The sequence below is a fragment of the Periplaneta americana genome, chromosome 6 (assembly GCF_040183065.1).
Source record: "Periplaneta americana isolate PAMFEO1 chromosome 6, P.americana_PAMFEO1_priV1, whole genome shotgun sequence".
Classification (NCBI taxonomy): Eukaryota; Metazoa; Arthropoda; class Insecta; order Blattodea; family Blattidae; genus Periplaneta; species Periplaneta americana.
This window is the reverse complement of record NC_091122.1, coordinates 185,349,381-185,375,255: the sequence shown is the minus strand read 5'-3', so window position 1 is coordinate 185,375,255 and position 25,875 is coordinate 185,349,381. Positions and strand designations below refer to the sequence as shown.

General features: G+C 36.9%; 2 protein-coding genes across 5 annotated transcripts in view; one reads left to right on the top strand and one right to left on the bottom strand.

The window, feature by feature from the left end:
- LOC138702125 (cytosolic carboxypeptidase 1-like) overlaps positions 1-25,875 on the top strand; it is a 225,387-nt gene that overhangs the window by 187,418 nt on the left and 12,094 nt on the right. For all 4 annotated transcript variants that reach the window (XM_069829721.1, XM_069829719.1, XM_069829720.1 and 1 more), the window contains one exon: positions 8,597-8,761. In XM_069829721.1, the coding sequence (XP_069685822.1) occupies positions 8,597-8,761 (165 nt within the window). The remainder of the gene's footprint in view (positions 1-8,596; positions 8,762-25,875) is intronic.
- On the bottom strand, positions 13,723-24,448 carry LOC138702329 (uncharacterized). Its single transcript, XM_069829914.1, has 3 exons — positions 24,182-24,448; positions 15,990-16,149; positions 13,723-14,328 (listed from the first exon to the last, which is right to left on the bottom strand). Exons 1-3 carry the CDS (start codon positions 24,318-24,320, stop codon positions 13,923-13,925), a joined length of 705 nt encoding a protein of 234 aa, XP_069686015.1. The 5' UTR covers positions 24,321-24,448; the 3' UTR covers positions 13,723-13,922.

Genomic DNA, 25,875 nt, shown 5'->3' with positions numbered 1-25,875 from the left:
AATAATTTCAAGGGAAAAATTGTTCCGGGGCCGGGTATCGATCCCGGGACCTTTGGTTAAACGTACCAATGCTCTACCAACTGAGCTACCTGGGAACTCTACCCGACACCGATCCAATTTTTCCCTCTATATCCACAGACCTCAAAGTGGGCTGACAACCGTCAAGCTACCAACATTGAGTGCACACTAACTCTGTGTGACTTAAATTGTGGTTTTCTGTTAACGAACAGTGACGTATATTATGCAAATCAAGCTTTCAGGTATAACTCCCTGTGAAGTTGATTTGAATAATTTCAAGGGAAAAATTGTTCCGGGGCCGGGTATCGATCCCGGGACCTTTGGTTAAACGTACCAACGCTCTACCAACTGAGCTACCCGGGAACTAGCGCTATTGCTCAGAACTCCTGCTTCACTCAAGGCACGTAGATACAAGAAAACGAAAAACAAACACATAGATCAAGCTGACACACTCTTATCATTCTTCCTCTGTATTTAAATTTGCACATAAAGCAGGTAATTTCTCCTTCATGTGAAAGAATATTTGGTACACCTTGTCGTTCAGTAATGCAAGTGGTAGTGATAAAAGAGAAACAAAACGTCGTGTTTCACGGAGGTCTCACACAATTGAAATTTAGATTTTACGAGGTTTTTAAAAAAATATTCCAGCGTTCTTCCTGAGTCTTTAGTCTTTCGACGAAAAGAAAACTGTCGTTTAACTCGCCGTAACTCAAAAAACAGTGAAGATTTTGAATAGCAATAACTGTTAAAAGTAATTTCCATTCTTTTTCAACATTTCTCTCACTTTGACCGCCCATCTAACGTGGAAAACAAAAAAGTTTGCCGCTTACCAACTTTTGAAGGTGTAAATATCTATTGTGCGAGATCGTGCGTATTTGCTTGCTTTCCGCACACAACCAATACGCGGTAAGTGTGAAATATCACATTCAGTATTCCCAACGTAACACACATAACAATTTCCCTATTCTTACCGCTTAAGCGTCATATTCATTTTACTGCTTTAGGCTTTTAACATATTATTTTTAAAGACGTTCAGTATAGTAATAATTATAAATTGGAAACTTACCACTGCAATTTCACCTAAATTGCACTGTTAATTATTGTTTTTAAATATTTGCAAAAATTAAGTAAACTCTACAACACCACAAAAGTTACTGCATTTGTAATGCAAGTAACATTAAGGAAGCCGTGAAAAAATCACCAAGATTCCAGACTCATCATAGACTGGGGGAAAAAAAGACAGACGTATATCACGGCCTGCTGGAGTATAGTAAACACAGAAAACATTTTATAGGAACAATGTTGAAGATAGATATATTTGTTTTCCAAAGTTACCGTCATTGAACAGAAACCAAGATGGAGATTTCATTGCAACTAATTAGAAATTCCTCTTTCAGGTATGTAATAAACGATCTTCGCACAAAATAATGTACGATACACGAGCGGTATGTTTGTTTTCATGTTCTCGGAAATTAAAAAAGCTCAACTACGTTTCGCTTTTTCAATCTTTTCCTCGAACATGAAAACGTCAACATACCGCTCTTGTAACGCATATTACTATTTTGAACGGATCACTTCAAAGTTACTATTTTTTCTCCCCGTTTTCAAAAAAAAAGATTTCGATTTCGATTTTTTTTCTGTTTTCCTCAGACATTCATCTATCAATCATAAAAATTACAGTGCGATTGATTTACTATCTTAGGAGCTACAACGTGATAAATATTTCACGCAGCGGAAAACTGATTTCTCCCTCCCTCTGGCTCCGGTATCGCCGTCACTTTCTCACACAAGCCATCTATCTTATAACGCCGCAGCGATCTCTGATTGGTTCTCCTCATATGCAGGAGATTTGCCGCGGATAACTGTCTTGTTTACCATCTCAGTACGCCTCTTTGTGTGCCTCCTCGTTGTCCGGAGGATATCAAGGCGAAAATCGACTTCCTCCGTGTCCGCTCTAGTCTCTTCAGTAAAGGCTAATTCACACGGGGATAGTTTACAGGAGTCAAGTGCTTGGAGCAAGTCGACTTTCCTTCAACTTTCCCCGTGTGATATGGTCGAGACAGTCAAGTTGTGACTTGGCGGTCAAGCAGAATTTGAGTTGACGACCCGTCAACTTTTGTGTCCACTTTCCCGTCACGTGACCAATTTGACTCCACCACTTCCCGCGTGTGAATGCGACTTGTAGCTACTTGGCAAATAGAAAGTTTGTAGTTTTAGGCCTATTGTCGAAGTAAATTAATAATGAGCGCCCCTGAGTGGAATTCCAACGATATCATAAAGTTTTTGGAAGTGTATGAGAAGTATGCACTTGTATGGAATATATGTACGTGACAAAGAATATCTCAATAAAAACAAGCGGGAATTATTATTCCAGAAACTAGTCAGTGAACTCATGGAACAAGGTTTCGAAAACATAGACGTAGAAGTGGTTTGAAAAAAGTTAAAAACCCTTAAAACAGGACTCATTCTGATATGTTTCCTGTATTCTTCAGGATCTTCTTCAGCTAATTCTTTCAACAAGGTATTAGATGCACCGTGCATAATTCTTCTACGAATCCATTTCTTAACCCATGTTCTCTTTTCCTTTTTTTCAAGAATATTTTGTAATTCATACAATCACAAGGCGCCAATTAGCTGCACACAAGCTTGAATATGTGCTGGTGGCATCTTCAGTTTCACCAAACTAAGAATGACAGTTCACTGTTGATTTTTATTAACTATAACAGAATACAAGAATTCAAACACCACTACGAATACAACATTCAGCGTGCGCTTTTTTTTCAAGCATGGTTTCAAGTTTAATGTTTTCGTGTGATCACAAATATAGCATCAAGTTTACAGACTTCAAGCACTTGACTCCTGTAAACTATCCCCGTGTGGCTCGGGTTTAAGTGTTGCAGTGGCTGCAGTAATCCTTTGGGAACGCGTTTGGTACACGACATAACCCCATAAATAGAAGTCCACAGAGGTTACGTCGGGTGATCGTGATGTTTATTTTGTGTGCAGTAGCTGCACTTCGTCAGCATACAGTCCCAAATGTGTGCGGTTCAACATCCTTTATCTTGTGCTTGGTTGGCCATTCAGGACATTACCAGTTTCCATAAACTTCTTGTACTGTACCATTCACAGATGATGGTCTTGATGATGGTTCCGTTCCATAGTTGGACCTGTGTATATGATCTTGTTGCTGTGAACATATTATGCTCTCTCCTGTGAAGTACAGTGAAACCTCTCATTTACGGACATCGAAGGGACATAACGATCTGTCCGCATCTGGGAGGTGTCCTTTATTCGGAGGGAGGCTCCCCAATCTAACAGTAAATCTATACTAATAATAAATCTGTAGCCGAAATTTTTCTGGTAATTTTCGATTTTCCAAAAATAATTGGTCCTCACTTATATAATTAATCACCCCGAAACCGAAAATCGCATTTTTGAAATTTTTGTTTGTATGTCTGTCTGTATGTTTGTTACCTTTTCACGCGATAATGGCTGAACCGATTTATATGAAAATTGGAATATAAATTAAGTTCGTTGTAACTTAGATTTTAGGCTATATGGCATTCAAAATACTTTATTTAAAAGGGGGGTTATAAGGGGGCTGAATTAAATAAATCGAAATATCTCGCTTAATATTGATTTTTGTGAAAAATGTTACATAACAAAAGTTTCTTTAAAAATGATTTTCGATAAGGTTTATTCTTTACAAAACTTTGATAGAACTGATATTTAATGAGATAAATGAGTTTTAAAATTAAAATAACGCCATCTAAGACGGTGCAATGAAATAACAAATGACTTCGTCTATAAGGGGCCTTGGACAACAACAATCGAAAAAGGGGCCTTGGACAGCAACAATCGAAAGCTATTAAACTTAGCCTACAGACAATGTTTCTGTATTTGTATGAAGTAATATCGGAAGCTAAATTAACCGATTTGTATAATTAATTATTATTTCACCATTGGAAAGTGTAGTTTCTCTAGATGGACATAATGCTATAATGTTATTACAGTAACTTCGGAGTGAATTGAGGACAGGTAAGATTAAAATAGCTTCCTATGCACAGAAAATTTGATAGGCTTTTTTGTACATTCGTTTTCTGTATTTCTTAAAATAATATTTATGTACACACTCATTTATATCTCAGAGAATTAACGAACAACGAGAGTGTATTGATTTAGTATGCAGTAATAGTACGTTAGCTTAGCAATCCATTATTTTATAATTCAAATTTTAACTATGCTCAATCGAGTCGTGTTAAAATACATAAAATAGAATATATATATACAATAAATGCAATGCAAAAAAAATGGGTAATGAGCCAAGCAGATTATGTTGCGCTGTTGTAAAAGTTGTTGCTTCTGAGATTCAAGAGCTCCCACAACAAATTAAAAACTTTCTTATCGGAGTACATCCGCTATGAACGTACTTTTTATATAATGTAATATAATATAATATATACTTACTTACTGGCTTTTAAGGAACCCGGAGGTTCATTGCCGCACTCACATAAGCCCGCCATTGGTCCCTATCCTGAGCAAGATTAATCCATTCTCTATCATCATATCCCACCTCCCTCAAAATAATTGGTGTTAACATGTATAATTAATTATTCATCCTGAGACCGAAAATCGCTTTTTTGACATTTTTGTTTGTATGTCTGTCTGTCTGGATGTTTGTTACCTTTATTACCATAATTCAATGGAACCATATAGCAAGTAATATAAAGTTTACACATTAAAACTAAATGATATGTCAATCTTTATTAAACTATGGTTGCGTGTAATAACAAATAAGAAACATGTTAAAGGAATTGTCATTGCACCAAATGAGTGTCTCTGGACCAAAATGATCGCAATTTAATTATTTAAATACAATTTAAATTAAGTAACATATTAAACGATTTATCCTTCTAACAAACACGAATGTTCCCTGGATCAAATGTCTTATTTTAATTATGTAATTACATTATATTTATTTCTAACGGGTGCAGCGGAGTGCACGGGTACGGCTAGTTCTAAATAAAGTGTACTGTACTACAGTAAATTCTTTGAAACTTTGAACTACAGTAGATAAGACCGAAAAAGGAAAATACAGTATTGTGCCATGCAATTTTATTCTATGTCTACAGTTATGCAGTACTGTAATTTACAGTTTTCAACTTAACCTTTACGTTCAGGTGCCATGTCTCTCGAAACAGATCAACTGATTGAAGTGAAGGGAATAATCCTACTAACCCTATCACGATCGCGGAAACCTTGGACCCATCAGACAGGTTAAATTTTATGACTGTTTATCCACCCGCTTCCAGCTAACAAGGGGTAGCCAGCTGGGCTAGTGGTAGCCTACGAGACCCTTATTGTCGTCCTTCATGTTAAGGAATTTCTGTACACTTCTCGAAACTAAATTTTCCATTTTTGTAACACATTAGGTCTCGAAATCCAAGTTCTGTCCGCAGTCAGGAGGTGAAGCAAGCTTTAGGACTGTGAAAAAGCTGTCCGTGTCTGAGAGTGTCCGTAAACGAGAGTTTAATTTATCATTATTTCTATATTATTTCATTTGGAATATAAAAATCTGTCCGTATATGAGGAGTGTCCGTATCTTGGGAGTGTCTGTAAGGAGAGGTTTCACTGTACTCATTTTGTGGAAATGTGACCTCATCTCTTATTCAACACTATTGAAAACTAACGTAAACAGAACTTTGAGACACTCTCTTTTAAATTTAAAAAAAAATAGAACTACGATACCTCGCTCCTTTATTTTGTTGTTTAAAATTGAAGTCGTAAAGATAATTTCTGGACAGTGTGTAGAATTTCTACGCTGTAGGCCTGCTATTGTGTGTTGATCAAGATTACGTTAATTTGATTTACGGAGTTCGTGTAGGCGTCTTGAAGCCCTAAAATTTTGATCTGACAAGTTGTCAATATATTGTTGGAATATATTTTAGATTACATATTCATTCATAGGTTTCTGCCTAAATGGCAGGACTTTCACTGCAAACCCAGCATTCTCCAATCTTCCCTCTTTTCCGCCTTCTTAATTTCCGCATACGAATATATCTTAATGTTGTCTGTCATCTGATATCTTCTTCTGCCCCGAACGTTAGATGACATATTAAGGCGACGAAAAACCAGACTCACCGCATTCTTCAAGGCACAAATGGGACACAAAGCATGGACCGATATCAATGCTAGATTAGCAACACCATCATACTTAGGAAGGGCTGATCATATTAGGAAGTTTAAATGTAGAAAACAAAGAACGGACGTGGCAAAATTTTCCTTTGTTAACCGCACAATAGTAGACTGGAACAGCTTACCTGCGGCAATCTTTCAGGGTGGTCCTCTTAAAATCAATACATTTAAGGAAAGGTTGAGAAGATTAGACTGAAAATGTAATTGGAGGTGCAGTGTAATTAAGTTGTGTCGTGTAATTAATTGAGTTGATATATAACTAATTAAGTTGATATGTAATTAATTAAGATGATATGTAATTTAGTTGATATGTAAATACTGTAAATTAAGTTGATATGTAATTAATTAAGATGATATGTAATTAAGTTGGTATGCAATTAATTAAGGTGATATGTAATTACTTCAATTGGTAATAGTTGGGTGAAATAGAAGTACTTATAAGTTAGATTTACTTTTGCTTATCGTAGGCGTTATTATAGAATAGTTTTTATTTATAGTCCTAGGTTTATTGCATCTACTATTTATAGATTACGTTTATCTTATTTTATTTCATTTACGTTTATTTTATTTTATTTAATGTAATTGTAATTATTGTATATTGCATATCACTGCCACCGGGTGTATACCCAATTGTAGTGTTAATAAATACATGCATATGGGTGTGTGAGTGTATATACAGGGTGGAAGTGAAATGACCAGGCAGATTCAAGGTACGTTAAGAGCACCCTATAACTGTGAAGAAAAACCTATATGATATTTTATTGTGAAGTGCACGGTTAATTAGATAATTAAGTTTAAACATTCAGCAGGGCGGCAACATCGCGTAACCTCTCGTGGCAGTGAATGAACTTCAATATAAACAAACCATGACATAGGCTACCCGCCGGGCGTAACCTCTTGGGTTTACAATGACCCATCTGTCTTTGAACTGGAATGTAAACAGAACATTACGTGGGCTACCCGTTTCCCTGAATTTCAGTGTAAACAAAACATTACATACTTGTTAATTTACATTACCTTACTAAAAGTTATTCATAATTTAAATGTACTTAAAAACAGTGTTTAACGCTAGGGTCATTGGACATCAAACCACAATAAGAACATTGGTAGGCTAAATGTAAACACAATATTAGGAAATTTTAGGGTACGTGTTCCATCTTGCGTAAGTTTGTGGAAATTTAATTTGCTATGCCTACTTATATCGCATAGTTTTAAATGAAATCAAATGTCTTTGAGATTATATCGAAAGCCTTTTGTGTGTAATTCGGTGAAAGAAGGTTAATATTCTTATTTTAGCCCACATTAATTTATGTCATTTGTATACCTTTAATATTTCAATAAAATATATACAATAGCAATATCATTGGCAACATGGTAAAGAAACTAAACGCCTAAAGACAAAGTCTCTCTCACATCCGCAGTGGCGGCTGGCGGTTTGAAAATCTGGTGGTGCACAATGGATATCGAAGAGTAGTTAAATATACTTTACTTTAAAGTTTAAAACCGTGTATACCTGAGGGCGTATAAATATAAGGCTTATTTATATGCAATTAATAAGTAAAATGACTAAATACAAGCATACCTATTTATACAGAAAGTCCAAAAGTGGAAGGGGTCGTGGGCGGAGCTCTCTATATTGCGATTTACCCTCATGTAAAACATTTGAGCACAGAATCATCATCAGAATGCTACCAAGTACCAAGTGCAACGTTTTCGTTCATAAAATTCAAATGCAGGCTTTCGTAGGCTGTCGGGAGATAGCAGCACTTATTGTCAGAACGACAACTCTTAGAACTTTAAAGCAAAATACAAGCTCCTTTATGTATTGTGCCGTTTGTGTGCATGTAGATTGAAAAAGTAATGTGCGAAATATTTGACTGTTCATTGCACAAGCGGAATGAATACATTTTTCATGCTTATTACTTCGGACAAATGTCTAGTTGAAACAGATACTTTCCCAGTGAATTTAGTTTCTTCTACACTGACGTTGGTGTCCATGCCAGGGAGTGCGACAAACCGTTCTCAATGAGGAAAGCAGTAGACCACGCCTCTAACCCCCTGTCCCCGCATTAGCCCAACATCTCTATAAACTGCCTTTCATAGGTTTTCAACATCTTTGTAAACCAAGAGGCTCGAAGGCTCCTGCAGACGTACAAAACAAAACGCCAGCTGCAGATAGTCATGAATGAAATTGTAAAAAAAATATTTCTTTTTAATAGTAACAAAGCCGGGAGGTTAGGAACATTACTGGGGGGTGTACAAACCTGCAACCTCCTTGAGAAGCCACCACTGCACATCCGTGACTCTCATTTGTCCCTAACGCGTCAGCGTTTATTTCCATGCCGTAACTTTATGAAAATGCGCACGACATTTGTGTTTGCAGGGGTTGCTGGAGTACTGCGTGCGAGTCCTGAAGAAGTCACCGTTTGTGTTCTGTGACTACCACGGCCATTCTCGCCGCAAGAATGTTTTCCTGTACGGGTGCTCGAAGGCTGACAGCTGGTGTCCGACAGATCGCGCAGATCCTGACAATCCTCATCAGTATCTTGTAAGTACAATGCTAGATACACTGATTAGAATATTGATGTTATCATCACCCGGTTCTTTCTTTTTTTGGTAATTCCATCTTTGTAGTGATAGCGTTTCTTCCTACAAAATTGGCGACCAGGTTTTCGGGAGGAGTGGAGATATATATTCCTCTCCCATCGAACCCAGTACATTATTTCCCAAAAAGGCAGATGGAGTCCATAGAGATGTTCTGAATGCGAACTCAAGTCAGAAATTCCTTCCTCTGCTGTTAACAATCCACAAACACTGAAGAAGTCATAAAAGTGGGGAGAGAAAATTGCTTCTTTAAATAGACTTGCAGACCCACGAAGTGTTAACAATTACAATAACAATAAGGACACAACATCGCCGAGCGACGAGCGAAGGTCTGTCTTCCAGTTCATGGTCGTTCGATGTGATTTCGAGCAATCATCGCATCGGGACGTAATCATATCTTGTGTACACGTCAGTCACAACTTCGAAATGTTATTTTTCTGTGGACTAGCCTTTTACTGGTCTTCTTAATCTTTCTATGGACCGGAATGTCGTAGTAGGTTGTCGTAATTATTTTGAGAATGATCTTGTGCTCACTTAGCCTTACGCCTGCTACCAGACTTGGAGCCACGAGTGCGAATCTCTCATCATAAATAATTTAGCAAGGGGCTCAATGTTATTAGTTCAAACTTTAAAAATAGACGGAGGATACCTGCTACAGCAATTTGATAATTGATAATCAAATCTTTAAGCTGTAATGTGATACTTTTAATATGAAAAATCTATTTCTAATGTCATATGACAAGCATAGTGCAAGGCCACCACTTTAGAACGTATCTAATATGCAGGGTGCCCCAAAAGTCTGTATATTAAATTTAAACGGTGATAGGAGAGGTCTCAAAACATACATTTTTTGTGAAACAGCTGTCCACACCTGTGGAGTAACGGTTAGCGCGTCTGGCCGCGAAACCCGGGTTCGATTCCCGGTTGGGGCAAGTTATCTGGTTGAGGTTTTTTCCGGGGTTTTCCCTCAACCCAATATGAGCAAATGCTGGGTAACTTTCGGTGCTGGACCCCGGACTCATTTCACCGGCATTATCACCTTCATCTCATTCAGACGCTAAATAACCTAAGCTGTTGATAAAGCGTCGTAAAATAACCTACTAAAATAAAATAAAAAATTGTGAAACAGCGTAGGGTAGACGTCGGACCCTCATCTAAACGGCGTCGGCGTTAGAGTTGGCATCTTGCGTCACATAAAGCACGTCACCCTGCTGGATAGATTTGTTGCCTGCCCACTCTGCGCTCAAAGTGAGCTCCATAGAATCCTGAACAGAACGACGAACCATTGCCTAGCAGATATCGAGTCCGCTGCGGCCATCATTTACATTATTTTGGTATTTATTCTTGTCCTTAGGGTTATTCTCGTGAATACTTATTGCTGGCAAGTGACTCCATAAGAAGAAGCCCAAGGTAGTAAGACCAGGAGATCTTTGTGGCCAAGCAACAGGTTCCCCACGCCCAATCCACCTGTCTGGAAAGACCTTGTCCAGGAACGCACGAACATTATGTTGCCTTACCGTCGACGGGGCAGGGTTTGCAGTTGAGACGGGCTAACCAGCTAAGCAAACAGCACTGTCTAGCGGCCTAACGACACAATGTCGAACTTAAGTTGTGGGATAAGAAATATTTGTTTTGGCCTCTTCTACCATCCCTGAAATTTAATGTATGGATTCCTGGGACATCCGGTATATCCAAACCATTGCATGTTTTGTATGTTATTAAATTAGTGATAAGCAGGGAACGGATTTATATGGACTAAAAATATATGAAATATGTAAATATATATGTAGTTATTTTTACCAAAATATGGAATTAAATATGGATTTTTACCAAAATATGGAATTAAATATGGACTTAAAATTATAAAAAAATGACTATGTACGTTAAATATTGGTACATTTTAATCAAACTAAACAAAAAATATAATGGACGTACCTTATCTTCCAATGTAGTTTCAACAAAACACAATTTTTATTGTCTGTTACCATAACAATAGGTTACAAACATTTCTTTCAAGTGCTGAAAAGTGAATCTTCTTCTATTGTCTCTGAGGATAGATTTATACTGACTAAAAGAGCATTCGACGTCACAAGAAGTAACTGGTACATAATTCAATTTCACAATGTCTGCTGGGGATAAGTCCAAGTTAATCTTCACTGTTGATTCACCACTCATCACAGCAACAACCTTTTGTAGTTCTTCATATCCAGGGTTTTTTGAAAGTACAGTGTCCACCTTAGCTCTTACTGCATCTGCAACTTTACCTCTACCACGATTCAGTTGTTCCACAGTACTATTTATAATTTCAAAACTTTCAGATAGTGAAAGGTGCCTATTTTGGAGACTTTTGAGCGTTTTTATGATGCATGAAAATGTATGCTGAATGTGAGCTAAGTCATTCTTCACACTTATGTCACAGGTAACTGTTTTCGCAGTATCAATTGAGACTGCATCTTCAGAGTCCAATGCAAGGAGAACATTGTTAATAGAGTCTATATGTTCGGCATAATATTCAACTGCTTCTAGCCATGTACCCCATCTAGTTAAAATTGGCTTTGGTGGCAATGGAATTTCAGGGTACATTTCTTTCAACACGTTAACTCTACTGGGAGCTTTGAGAAATACTTTTTTCACTGATGAAATCAACAAATCTACTTTAGGGAAATTGTCTCTGACCACTTCTGCCACACGATGAAATGCATGCGCCACACAAGTAAAATGAGTCAATTTAGGATATACAACAGATAATGCTTGTCCAGCTTTGACCATATAAGGGGCAGCATCGCTAATAAAGAATAACACATTATCGTACATAATACCCTTTGGCCACAGGATACCCATAGCTTCGTTGAACAGTTTAACTATAGTTTTGTTATTGCACTTTTCTAGAACATCACAATGTAAAAGAATTCGTTCAGAATATTGTTCACTTAACAAACCGATAACTACATTACCAACAAGTCTACCTTCTTTGTCGGGAGTCTCATCAATGGAAACCCAAATTGAACTATCTTTAATTTCATCTCTTATCTTCTGTATTGTCTCATCGTAGATGGATGGAGCATACGTCTTCCTAAGTGTTGACTCATCCGGGATTGTATGTTGAGTATATTTTTCAAGGAATTCCCTGAAGACCTTATTCTTTAGTTTGTAGAGAGGAATATCAGCAGAGATGAGAGAACGGCACAGGTCGATGTTAAACTCAGATCTTACATTCGATGTTGTTGGTTGTGTTAAAAACAATTGTCTCTGCTTGGAATTTAGTTGTTTGTTGGCCTGATGTTTACTAGTTGTAATGTGTTGTTGCACCAGGAACTTTTGTGTAGATGATACTGCACACTGACACAAATTACAAAATAATATTTTATTGTCAGTTGATAAACCATCTTCTTTAAATTCTGAAATGTAACTTGTTAGTTTTGATTTTAAATTGACTGAATGACGTACTTTTGGCATATTTACCGTCTTTATAGTATGATTTACAAAACTGAACCTATGTGTACTCTGACTGGCATTTAACTGTTGAGCTGCACAACTGAAGTCTGTTAAAAATTTTAAATTAAATTAATACAGTTTTGTAACTTACTTTCCCATTGTTGATAGGACTGCTAATTTTCAAATAACTCTGATGTTAAAGGCATTACTGAACATGTGTTTAAATCTCTATTGTTGAAATGTATTTTTAAAAGTTAATGGAATTTTGTTTTGTTTTATTGTTAAACCTAATATAATATGGACTGTTTTATATGAAATATGGAAAATATATGGAAATTAACGAAAATATGTACTAAACTCTAAAATATGGAAAAATATGGAAAATAAAAGTAGGATTTTTCAACCCTACACATTGTGAAACATAAAGATAATGCAAAATATAAATTATATTAGCTTTATAAGTAAATATGTATTTACATATAAATCCTTTCCCTGGTGATAAGCATATACATTGCAACATATTTGTCTACTATATAGGCCTATTTGAAATATATTAAGTATAAACCAACGGCATAGCGCAACGGTAGCGAGCGGGACTCATATTCCGAGACTACGCTTGGGTGTCAAATCGAATCCCGCTTGTATTAATTACAAACCTGCTTGAATCTTTTGAGACTTTCCCAACTGTGAGGCGAATATCAGGGAATTCCATGGCGAATTCTGGATCTCAAGTCGCTATCACCACTCCCTGCAACGCTGGTTAACAGAGGAGCTGACACACCTTATTTACCGATCCAGGTGCCGCAGTTTTGCTGCTTGATTTCAGGAAGTTTCGTTATTTTATTAATGAATTGTTAACTGGTAAAGAATTTAACGAATTAGGACATAGTTCTAGATTCAGACTGATAAGTACATGGAACTGTTGACAAAATGTAATAAAAGTCACATCGAATCAGTGCCAGTACTTGGTCAGTTGTCTCAAACGATAACTCTTTTGCATATTACGTAATAAGCTATCTTGCATTTTTCTTATCAAAACCATGACTGCAGCTTTATTCAGACGAAAACGTCCCTGGAACTCTTCTTCGCTATATTTTGTAAAGAAGTCAACCCGATTTCTATACACTCTTACGTAGTCTATTAATACTGTATTGTAAAGAATATCGAATACTTCTTCATCTGAAGGCGATAAACTTATTTAGAAGACATATTGCTATACTGCAATAATCACCATAGCAACCGTCTCTCGTAACGTAAATACTTCCATTATATTATCTTGTAGGCTTCGTTATTTCAATGAAAACAGCTGAAAACTGCAGGTCAATGCATTCTTTCGATAGTTCAGCGCGTTTAAGAAGTGTTACGGATTCCGTATTCCCCAACATCCAGACCTAAAGTTAATGAGTGATTTAAGAAATCATTAGTTAGACATTAGACTCATTGAACGTTCGAGAAACTCGTTTATGATACTTAAAGACTCGTTATATTTGATGGATACTTAACTATTATTCGAGAAACCTGCCAAAATTATATTAACAGGAAGAGACAACATTTCAACATGCGATTGAAAAGTCCAACTTTTACATCACACATATTTGAGATGTGTTCCACGCTTTTGTGTCTTAGTAAATTAGAGAGGCTGTACTTAAACACTTGATTATCACAACAGCCTATTCACTCGCTTCTTGTTCGTCCAGCAAGTAGTTGAGGTAGCCCAGACAGTTCTGCTTGAAGAGGCGCTGTCTCTTGGGTGTCAGCGTGTTGTAGTCCTCCAGCAGCCCGGTGAAGAAGGAGAGGAGGGGGTGCACGGGCTGGCTCCTCGTGTACTCCACGAATTGGTCCGGCGGTAACGCACGCCGCGGCCGCTTGCGAAGTCTCTGAGAATCGAACTCTGCGTGGTGCATACTAGCTTGGGGCACATCCTGCTGAAGGTGATCTTCTTGGTCGGTAACCTCTGGAAGTATCTCCATCTTGGGAATTACCTCCATCTTTATCTCTCTTTGTGTTTCTTTTTCCTCGTCGGAGTAGTCGACAGAGACGAAGTCCTCTATGCTGTACTCGGGGTTGCTTCTAGACCTGCGAGCGGATATTGAGATTCATGGAAGAAAAGCACAAAATACTGGTTTTATATTTATAGATTTTTGCGATACAAATAAGTAGAAATATGTCATAAAATATAGCACAGTATGGTAAGCTAATAGTAACAAATATGCAGTAATGTAATAAATAATACAATATGCATTAATAAATTATAACTGGGGCATACTAAATCCCGAAAAGACAAAGTATATGATTATGTCTCGTGACGAGAATATTGTACGAAATGGAAATATAGAAATTGGAAATTTATCCTTTGAAGGAGAAGTTCAAATATCTTGGAGCAACAGTAACATATATAAATGATACTCGGGGGGGAAATTAAACGCAGAATAAATATGGGAAATGCGTGTTATTATTCGGTTGAAAAGCTTTTATCATCCAGTCTGCTGTCAAAAAAATCTGAAAGTTAGAATTTATAAAACAGTTATATTACCGGTTGTTCTTTATGGTTGTGAAACTTGGACTCTCACTTTGAGAGAGGAACATAGGTTAAGGGTGTTTGAGAATAAGGTGCTTAGGAAAATATTTGGGGCTAAGAGGGATGAAGTTACAGGAGAATGGAGAAAGTTACACAACACAGAACTGCACGCATTGTATTCTTCACCTGACGTAATTAGGAACATTAAATCCAGACGTTTGAGATGGGCAGGGCATGTAGCACGTATGGGCGAATCCAGAAATGCAGATAGAGTGTTAGTTGGGAGGCCGGAGGGAAAAAGACCTTTAGGGAGGCCGAGACGTAGATGGGAGGATAATATTAAAATGGATTTGAGGGAGGTGGGATATGATGATAGAGAATGGATTAATCTTGCTCAGGATAGGGACCAATGCCGGGCTTATGTGAGGGCGGCAATGAACCACCGGGCTCCTTAAAAGCCAGTTAGTAAGTAAGTAAGTAACTGGGACATACCCAAAAAACAAGATGCTTGAGGTTGGGTCTGACAAATAAAATCATCAGAAATAGTTGCGTATTCCTCATACGTATTAAACTGTTTACTGTAATAGTTAGGCTACATATAAACTTATGCATATAAGCATGCTAAGTTTACAATATGGCACTGTTAAAAAGATAATAAAAATCAAATAAGAGAATTACTCGTATTAAGATTTTAAGCACTTGTTTTTTTAATAATATTTATTGTTTAATAATTTCAAATTTGGATTGGTTTTTATAAAATTATTATACAACCTTGGACCGAAATTAGAATTATATCTTAGACTTGTTTCAGTCTTGCATTTTTGTTCAGTGAGGGGAGGGGGGAAGCGAAGTATTGTATCTCGTATTTTGCTCATGATCGAAAGAGATATTGGTGGGACGAATTCTAAATTTTCTTGAATCTTTTATGTAAGAATAAGAAGAAAAAGGGGAAACTTTTACTTAAAATAAGAACTTTTAATTGAAGCAAAATTTAAAATCTGTCTTTAATGCAAAACAAATTTAAAAATACAGTTTAAAAAAATACTCATATTTATTAAAAAGATGCAAATTAAAATTAGTAACAGAAATATAATTTTGCGTTTTTCACTAGGAACAAGAAATAGAGATAGTCGTGCGTGTCGGATAGCCAGCAACCGACTGGAAGATCTGAAGCTTGAAGCGAGCAGAGGAGGACAACTCAGTTTATGATATTACTTACTTTCTGTGTTGCACATGTTCTTGTAGGAATGACATTATGTCTGCTAAGTACCAGGTTTTTTTCATTTTGGCGCCTCCTGATTTCTCGATATTTCTCATATCCCGTAAATGTCTTGCAAAGGAATTCCTTAAATTCGTCCATTTTGCCTTACATTCATTACCTAAAAGAAAACAATGACATAGAAATGTTGAAAATACACATTCGGCAAAGTTACATTAATATAATATGCATACAGCTTCTGTGTATAATAGGATAAATTAGAGTCTGTTGGACAGTCGGGCATGTTGGACACTTTGTATTTTAACGTGTTACCTCGCCACTTGTGGGCACCACATTCTGCTAGAAGTCAATGACTGAAGTAGTCCCACTCGTGCCTACTTCCGTCATTGACTTCTAGCAGAATGTGGTGCCTACAAGTGGCGAGGTAACACGTTAAAGTACAAAGTGTCCAACATGCCCGACTGTCCAACAGACCCTAATTTACCCTAATATGTGCAAGGAGCGTTTGTGCGTACCCCCCACCCGCCGTACCCCAATACCCGTCTTTTGCTATCCTGCGAAAATTTGAACTATATATTTATGACAGAAAATAATAATAATAATTACTTACTTAGTTACAAATGGCTTTTAAGGAACCCGAAGGTTCATTGCCGCCCTCACATAAGCCCGCCATTGGTCCCTATCCTGAGCAAGATTAATCCAGTCTCTATCATCATACCCCACCTCCCTCAAATCCATTTTAATATTATCCTCCCATCTACGTCTCGGCCTCCCTAAAGGTCTTTTTCCCTCCGGTCTCCCAACTAACACTCTATATGCATTTCTGGATTCGCCCATACGTGCTACATGCCCTGCCCATCTCAAACGTCTGGATTTAATGTTCCTAATTATGTCAGGTGAAGAATACAATGCGTGCAGTTCTGCGTTGTGTAACTTTCTCCATTCTCCTGTAACTTCATCCTGCTTAGCCCCAAATATTTTCCTAAGCACCTTACTCTCAAACACCCTTAACCTATGTTCCTCTCTCAGATTGAGAGTCCAAGTTTCACAACCATACAGAAGAACCGGTAATATAACTGTTTTATAAATTCTAACTTCCAGATTTTTTGACAGCAGACTAGATGACAAAAGCTTCTCAACCGAATAATAACAGGCATTTCCCATATTTATTCTGCGTTTAATTTCCTCCCGAGTGTCATTTATATTTGTTACTGTTGCTCTAAGATATTTGAATTTTTCCACCTCTTCGAAGGATAAATCTCCAATTTTTATATTTCCATTTCGTACAATATTCTGGTCACGAGACATAATCATATACTTTGTCTTTTCGGGATTTACTTCCAAACCGATCGCTTTACTTGCTTCAAGTAAAATTTCCGTGTTTTCCCTAATCGTTTGTGTATTTTCTCCTAACATATTCACGTTATCCGCATAGACAAGAAGCTGATGTAACCCGTTCAATTCCAAACCCTGCCTGTTATCCTGAACTTTCCTAATGGCATATTCTAGAGCGAAGTTAAAAAGTAAAGGTGATAGTGCATCTCCCTGCTTTAGCCCGCATTGAATTGGAAAAGCATAAGATAGAAACTGACCTATACGGACATAATAATAATAATAATAATAATAATAATAATAATAATAATAATAATAATCTTAGGTGTATCGGGAATGCTGAACGTGAAAACTAATTTTATTTTTTATTTGAAATAGAAATCACACAATGGTGATCGAGTTCTTATAGGAGCTAGCGATTGTCTTCGTGCTACGCAGAACAAACTCACGGTGAAGTAATATCGACGAAGAAAACGTTTTCTTAAGAGCAACAGAATTATTTTCACTTTTCGTTGGGATACTCCAAGTTTTCACTCACTCCGACCACAAGCAGTAGCGGGGAGCCTCTTAGGCCCGTAACACACTACACCGAGAACTATGTAATGTGTGCAGACAGCTAGCAATGCCTATATCTTCACACTACAGCGAGAAATAATTATGTTGCTGTACAGTGGAGCCATCTCTGTATAGATAATTAAAACACTAATTTTTATTATGGCATAATTATGAAAGGCAGTTTGATCAAAGACCTTATGGGCTATTCCATATGAAATCGATCAGTAAAAGACCTCGCATTTTTTTTAATACTCTAATTTTTTCCCTATTCATACAAGGTGCTGAGGACAGTGCATTTTAAAAAATATACTATCGAAAGTCAAACAGTTTTCATACTATTAAGCGACAAATTTAGCGTATTTTATAAAAAAAAAAAAAAAAAAAGCCTCTTTCAGCGCTCAGACCTCTGGAACTATTTACTGCAGAACATTGAACGGGAGCTCATTTTGAAGCTGACATTTGGTAGGTTATGATAAGAAGTAATCCTTATTTTTATTGTATACAGAGAGACAGATAATCTGATTTCACTTACTTTTAGGCTTTTTGCCCATTTGTAAAAATGTAAGAAAAAATGAGAAAAAAACCTTGAATTATTAAGAGGGATTCGGCATTGTTTGCTTAGTGGCTCGGCAATACGTTTCGAGGGTATTAAATAAATTATTTTCACACGCCTGGACTTGAACGGCGCAGTACCGCACGCACTGGCCGCCGAGAGCTGAAGATAAGCGAGCGTTGGGCGTCATTTTACTCCTATGTTTATGAAAACTAATGATAAAACTAGCCCAGCTATGCGCTACTAGACGAAACATCACGTGTTTGTCTCCTGGCCTTGCTTGTCTCGGCAAAATCCGCCTCACAGTCAGCTGGTTACTTCAAGCGCGTACTATTTATTTTCTTTATTTGATATTTTCAATACTTTTTTATCAACGGTGCACCAGTAAAAAATATGTGTTTATTTGTACCTTGAATGCGGACTCTAACCATATATTTTTAAAATATTTTTTCGTGGTCAAAGGCGTCTTAATGAAGAAAAATCTAAATTTCTCCATTTTCCATAAAAAGTAAGAAAAACTGTTTACATGTCAATATAAACTTTAATTTCTCAGCATCAAAATAAACCATGATTTTCATCATTGGGTGAAAGGGTTTCGAATCTACAACAGTTTAAAGTTGCTAATTTTATGAAAATACGATAAATTTAAATATTTTTAATTTAAACACTATGAAGTTCTGATGCCTCAAACTTTGCACAAAGCATTGTATCACAGTTGTCAACGGACAGAAAAGTTTCATTGTATTAAAAAATTGCAAGGTCAATTTTCTTTGTATTTCGGTCGATTTGAGATGGAATAGCATAATACTATACAAGGTGTTTGGGCTTGATATGCGCTGAAAGAAATAAAGTTACATAAATTTGAACATCTGACTTTCTATTGATTGTTCGATTTAATTGACGTAATATAAATTTTATAGGCTACAATTAGGTTAGGTTATCTGTGGGCGCGGGAAATACGGTGGTAGGGTAGCTATGTTTTCAAAAAATCGCTAGCCGACTAATGTCAACTACGCCTTATTTCGAGCGTTACTCCCTGCTAAAGGAAAGCATTTTCCATAGCTCGACAAATGCATTTATTTCTCGATGTAGTGTGTTGCAGGCCTTATTGTCAAAAGATTGTCGGTCACTAATTTATTGTAAACCGTTTTGTTACGCGTAGGAAGTGAATCAAGGAAGAAATATTTACAATGAAAAGGGATAAATATACTTAGTTTAATTACATAGCGCTAATAGGACCTACATTTTGACATTTACATCATTTTAAATGCTGATTTTCGTAATTGAAGAATAATGGTATGATAATTAGGTAATAGGTAATATCATAAGAATTCTCATCTTGTCGGTAATCCGAGAGCGCGTGAATTATCCAACGAAATAACTCTTCTGATATCTGAATAAGGCTATTTTACGAATAATTAGTAAAAAGAATGTAACATAATTATATTACTATTTAATAAGATATTTACGTTGCTAACTTAGTGTAGTTCATTGGCCGGCATGACCTTCGTTAACCAAATCAACAGCTCCCTCCCACTCTGATTTTTAAAGTAGCAACCGGAAATCTTGCATACAAGAAAACAAATTTCTTTAAATGCAGTTGTGTAATGTTAATGTGTACAGTTTACATTTCTCGTTGTCTCCCCCATCCCTCTCACAAACGCATACGCGAGCTTCAGGCTAAGTAGGTTTACGTAGGCTATCTACCTCTTTCTTTCGTTGACCTGGTTGGCGAGTTGGTATAGCGCTGGCCTTCTGTGCCCAAGGTTGCGGGTTCGATCCCGGGCCAGGTCGATGGCATTTAAGTGTGCTTAAATGCGACAGGCTCATGTTAGTAGATTTACTGGCATGTAAAAGAACTCCTGCGGGACAAAATTCCGGCACATCCGGCGACGCTGATATGACCTCTGCAGTTGCGAGCGTCGTTAAATAAAACATAACAATAACAACATCTACCTCTTTCCAGACATTAATCTTCATAGCGTTGTCAGGGTGCATTGCATTGCAAAATTTCTTTGCAGAACGGAAGTTATATTTGTTCGGATCAAATTTCTGCACATTTGAAGGATAAAATTAATATTTTTCCAATAATTTATCAACAGTAATCTCACTAGAGGTTTTGATTTATCTAGAGAAAATCAAAACTCGAGTGGGATTTAATTGACTATTACACGATTAGAAGAAAGTATATGAAGATTAGAAGTAACAAAGTACTCCAATACAATAAAATATTAATTGACTTAGAAAATACAACTGTCTTCAAATGTATTATTGTACAATCTCTAAATTACAAATATTACGCTAGATGGCAGTAGTGTGTTATGTTTAGCTGTTTTCTTCTTATCAGTTGTGCCAACTATGAAATCTTCATTGAACTCTGTGGACGGTTACTAGACAAGAAGGCTTTGTTGAGTCAGTTTCATTTTTATTAAAAAGTTGCATTCCACTTCAATTATCCGGATCCCAGTAATCAACGTCACTTGACAGATGATTTTCAATAAATCTTAGTACCGGTATTAAACAATCTCTGATACGTGACTATTCATAATATCATATAGCAGAAGCTATAACATAACCTAAATAATATAAACGAGTGTTAGAAAAGTTTTAATTAAGGATGATGAAATAAACAAGAAACATGAATAATTTTAAAAGAAACAATTATTGAAAGTACAATTTTCAAATTTGAATGTTTTAGTGGTTGGTGGTTCAGTTGATGTTATATTGGACGTGTGCGTAAAAGAAGTAAACTCGTTGATGTACATGGTGTATCCCTCAACTTATTCAGGATTTCCGAATGGTGCTCTTCATATATGACCAGTGATCTTTATTAATTCTTGTTCTTGAATGCCAATGCGAGTCATATTTGAAACTGCTGTGCATCAACTGGAGTGGTTTGTAATTTTCTGTTTTTTGACGTCCAGACCAGTGCAGTTTGAAATGTTGGCAAACAAAGAAACAAATGCTAGGGTAGTGATAAAAATAAACAAATGCTAGGGACGCGATAAAATTAAACAAATGCTAGGGACGCGATAAAATTGTGCGATAAGCAGCCATGATTGGTTGAAAGACGTCCTTTCGTACCGTTGTATTGGTCGAAAGTAGTGTGACGTAGTAAAAGTGTAATAGTCATCATAATACATTGCTCTTTTAAACTGACTTAGGACATTGGGATTTAAATCAATGGCTTTCCCAAAACACGCTATGAAATGTTTCATATAAAACAATTTTTGTCTTGAAAAGGAAGAAAAAACGCACAAAATAAAATTTTTGTTTGAAATATCTTGAAGAATAACCCCCTGAAATTAATGACATTACTTGCGGTTCACTTTGAAGTGTTCGCGAGTCGACTGAGAAAAAAATATTTATGTAAGAACGTATCTGTAGAACAGCATTTTACAAACCACTACTGGCCAAAATAAACATATCTGATAAAATGTGGTATGTAAAATGCCCTGACAAATTATCAGCTCTTGTACTGATTATATATCATTCAGTGTAAATTGATATTTAAATCGTCTTGAAAATGTAATTGTTCATTGTGAGGGTTCACATAGCATAAAAACAAACTATTGTGATGTACCTAGGTGGAACTTAAGGCTCATTCACAATGAAAATTAAACATAACGTAAGCGTTAACTTAACGTTACAGTAAAATCAAGAAGTCATACCATCATTCACGATGGGAACATAAACATAACAGCAAACATACTTGGTAACCATGGAAACATAACAACGACGCCATTTCCTCATATTCTGTCGTATACTTCAGCGCTCCACGATTGTGTTCTGTTTGCAAATGAAATGACGTAAGCATAAGCATGAAAGTTTGGAGTTTGCAAACTTTCATGTTAACGTCTTACGGTAACGTTTATGTCAATGCTTATGTGAATCATTGTGAATGATCCCATTTGGTAGCCGGGGCGCAAACTTCTGTGTTTATGTTACGGTTATGTTTAATTTTCATTGTGAATGGACCTTTAAACTGAGAGGATTCAATCCGGCATCGGAACTGGAACCCGGTGTAGTTTAGTGAATAAAGCGTCAGCACGTAGAGCTGAAACCCCGGGTTTCGAGTCCCGTTGCCGGAGAGAATTTTTCTCCGCTGCAACCATCCTTCATCATAGAAACATATGTAAAATACTTTTTTTTTTTAAGTACAGATCCAGAAACAAAATTTGGGCCGCCTGAATTTTGTTTCTCGGTCTGTACATACCGGTACTGTAAATGTCTTTGGCGTATTACATAATGGGGATCTAGGTCAAAATTAGAATACTCGCATAATACTCAGTTCCTGTAAATACGCGATTCCTTGAGGAGCGTCTTGATTTTAAACCCTTTTGAGCTGCTGCACCCATGAACTAAAGGGAATACAATCTTGTGAAAAAAGAAACGCTATTTTTTTTCTATATTTCTTGTTGGAAATCCGGGACAGTTTTGGGGGGGGGGGAGGCTAGGACGCAGACTTCGATATCGGTACGGTCCAGGAAAATCCGGGACATATGACAACCCTATATTTTCTTTCGTTATGCATACATAACTCTCTCCTGAACTGTGGGAATTTTTCTCTCTAAAAAGTAGAGAGATCAAGAATAATGTATTTCTTTTAATGAAAACAAAAAATTAAAAAAAGGTTTTGTATTTTGATGTGTTCAAATATCTTGGAGCAACAGTAACAAATATAAATGACACTCGGGAGGAAATTAAACCCAGAATAAATATGGGAAATGCCTGTTATTATTCGGTTGAGAAGCTTTTGTCATCTGGTCTGCTGTCAAAAAATCTGAAAGTTAGAATTCATAAAACAGTTATATTACCGGTTGTTCTGTATGGCTGTGAAACTTGGACTCTCACTTTGAGAGAGGAACAGAGTTTGAGGGTTTTTGAGAATAAAGTGCTTAGGAAAATATTTGGGGCTAAGAGGGATGAAGTTACAGGAGAATGGAGAAAGTTACAAAACGCAGAGCTGCACGCATTGTATCCTTCAACTGACATAATTAGGAACATTAAATCCAGATGTTTGAGATGGGCAGGGCATGTAGCACGTATGGGCGAATCCAGAAACGCATATAGAGTGTTAGTTGGGAGGCCAGAGGGGAAAAGACCTTTGGGGAGGCCGAGACGTAGATGGGAAGATAATATTAAAATGGATTTGAGGGAGGTGGGATATGATGATAGATACTGGATTAATCTTGCTCAGGATAGGGACCGATGGCGGGCTTATGTGAGGACGGCAATGAACCTCCGGGTTCCTTAAAAGCCAGTAAGTAAGTAAGTATTTTGATGTGTGAAGCAACTGGGGATCAATCTGTTACCGCCTGATGGAGTTCTGAATAAAAGTGAAAGAAGAACAAGAAGTTGAGCTGATTCATGGAAGACAGGAGGAGGAAAAGGAATGGAAAGAGAAAGGTAAAAAAGAAGAAAATAAGAGAAATAAAAAGGAGAGCAAATGAAAACAAACAATACAGAAGTAAATGCTTAATATAGTATCGATTATCAAAATCGTTAACAATCAGACGGAAACTGGAAAGCGAGATAGTGGAAGGAAATGTCCCTTCTCCCTTCCCGCGCTCCCTCGAATTCTAGGTGATATATTGTACATAAATCATACTCTATAAAGTCTAATTACTACGTTTTCCATGCCTTTAAATGTTTGCAATGCATGGAGTAGGCCTAATAGTAACTACCATGGAGCAAACACCAACAGAAGCCGCTGTAATATACAGAAATATTGCAAATGAAGCTCACTTACTTGACATGTTCATTTCGATAGCAATCTCCCGCCACAAACCCTCCAAAATATTTTTGTTGTGATGCTCTTTCAGCTTTGCATTGTATATAGCTTCTCTTTCCTGTACGAGATAGACGAATTTCTCATCCGGGGAAGTCATGCTATTCACACAAACATGGAGAACGCCTGACACAACATAACGCTCTCGTGTAGAACGCGGAGACAGGTTTAGACACGTTTTTGTTTTGTCTAGCTCGCATGAATGTCACGGCGCATGCGTGCGAGTCTTGTTCGATAAAACTCTGGTCGGCGATCGTGACTAAGAGCGTTTTGTGTTGTCCGGTCTTGTCTCAGCGTTGAAGGTCAGCTTCACAGCCTTCAGATATAAGGAGGGAGCGCGGGTCGCTTGAAGCCAGCTGCCACGCTGCATGTAAAAGAGCCGGCCAGCCAGTCTTTCGACTGGAAGTGCATACATGGCGCTGGCAGTGTGAATGACAGGAAGTAGGCCAAGTGTAGATTGATCTCTTGGAAGTTCAATGGAATGAAAACAAGTCCTTTCGACACTCGTAAATGGAGTGTAAACAATAGCTTTCAGTTCCTTACATAGAGGTCTGCAGCATAGCATTCTCCCCTCTGGGCCCAAGGTTGAAACACATTTGAGCTACCCAGTCCCCTTGAAGACGAAAAACAAAGGAAGGGTGCAATGTAAAATAGTTTACAGATACGATAAGCGATCAATTTTTCTCTTGCCATTATTAAATGATCTTATTAACTAGAGCCCAGATGTTTAGCGAAATGCTTTGGATTAGCATTTATGTCAAAATTATATAGAGTTAAATACGATTTATTTATTTATTTATTTATTTATTTATTTATTTATTTATTTATTTATTTATTTATTTATTTATTTATTTATTTTTCCCATTTTAAGTTATTTCAACAACCAACATTAACTGTCATCAATTTGCCCTTATGTGCGAATTTAATGTTGACCATCCCAAAGAACTTAATTGTTTATATAAACGGGATAAATTTACAGTACACTTAAATCCTCCTCCTACTCATCCAAATGCCATTGGTGAAAAGTGTAAACATGTAATGTCTCGAAATACTGGCTTACCGGAAATAAAACCAGCCAATAATAAAATTAATGCAAGGTAATATTACCCCATATCACATATAACAGATTGATCATTCTTATGGACTTTGAACGCAGGCGTGGTTTAAATTAGAAACCCGGGTTAAGGAGAGACACACATGCGTCACGTATCGTATACAGAGGGTCAATAGACGCGTGGTATTTCCATTCATTCTAACGATATTAAGGCCTTGTGCCAAAGCTCAAGTCTATACTACATGCTAGTCACTAGCAACTAGGTGACTTGTAAACTAGGGAGCTTTGGACATGTATGGTAGAATCATGGCCTTCTTCATAGAGTATTTTTCTAAAAGCCATGACATTACGATATAGCACTAAATAAATTAAGAATGCAGTTTCATCACGAGTTAATAGCTGTTGTTGTTTGGAAATTTTAGTTCTACGATTATGAACGGTTTCCCAGTGAACAGTTCATGAAACTTGATTTGATTCTCAGGTTTATGAAGTGAATGGTAACTTCTTCAGACCCTAGAAAAAAATGTAGAAAGATGTGGAAATGTAGAAAAAGTTCAAAAGATATAATATGAAAATTACGTTTTAAATATGTGGTAAAGAT

Excerpts from the sequence above, each read along its gene's own strand:
- LOC138702329 (XM_069829914.1), bottom strand. The coding sequence starts at position 24,320 with ATGACTTCCCCGGATGAGAAATTCGTCTATCTCGTACAGGAAAGAGAA. Across the intron at positions 16,150-24,181 it reads TATCGAAATGAACATGTCAA|GTAATGAATGTAAGGCAAAA; the intron begins GTAAGTGAGCTT and ends GTTTTCTTTTAG. Across the intron at positions 14,329-15,989 it reads GAACATGTGCAACACAGAAA|GTCTAGAAGCAACCCCGAGT; the intron begins GTAAGTAATATC and ends ATCCGCTCGCAG.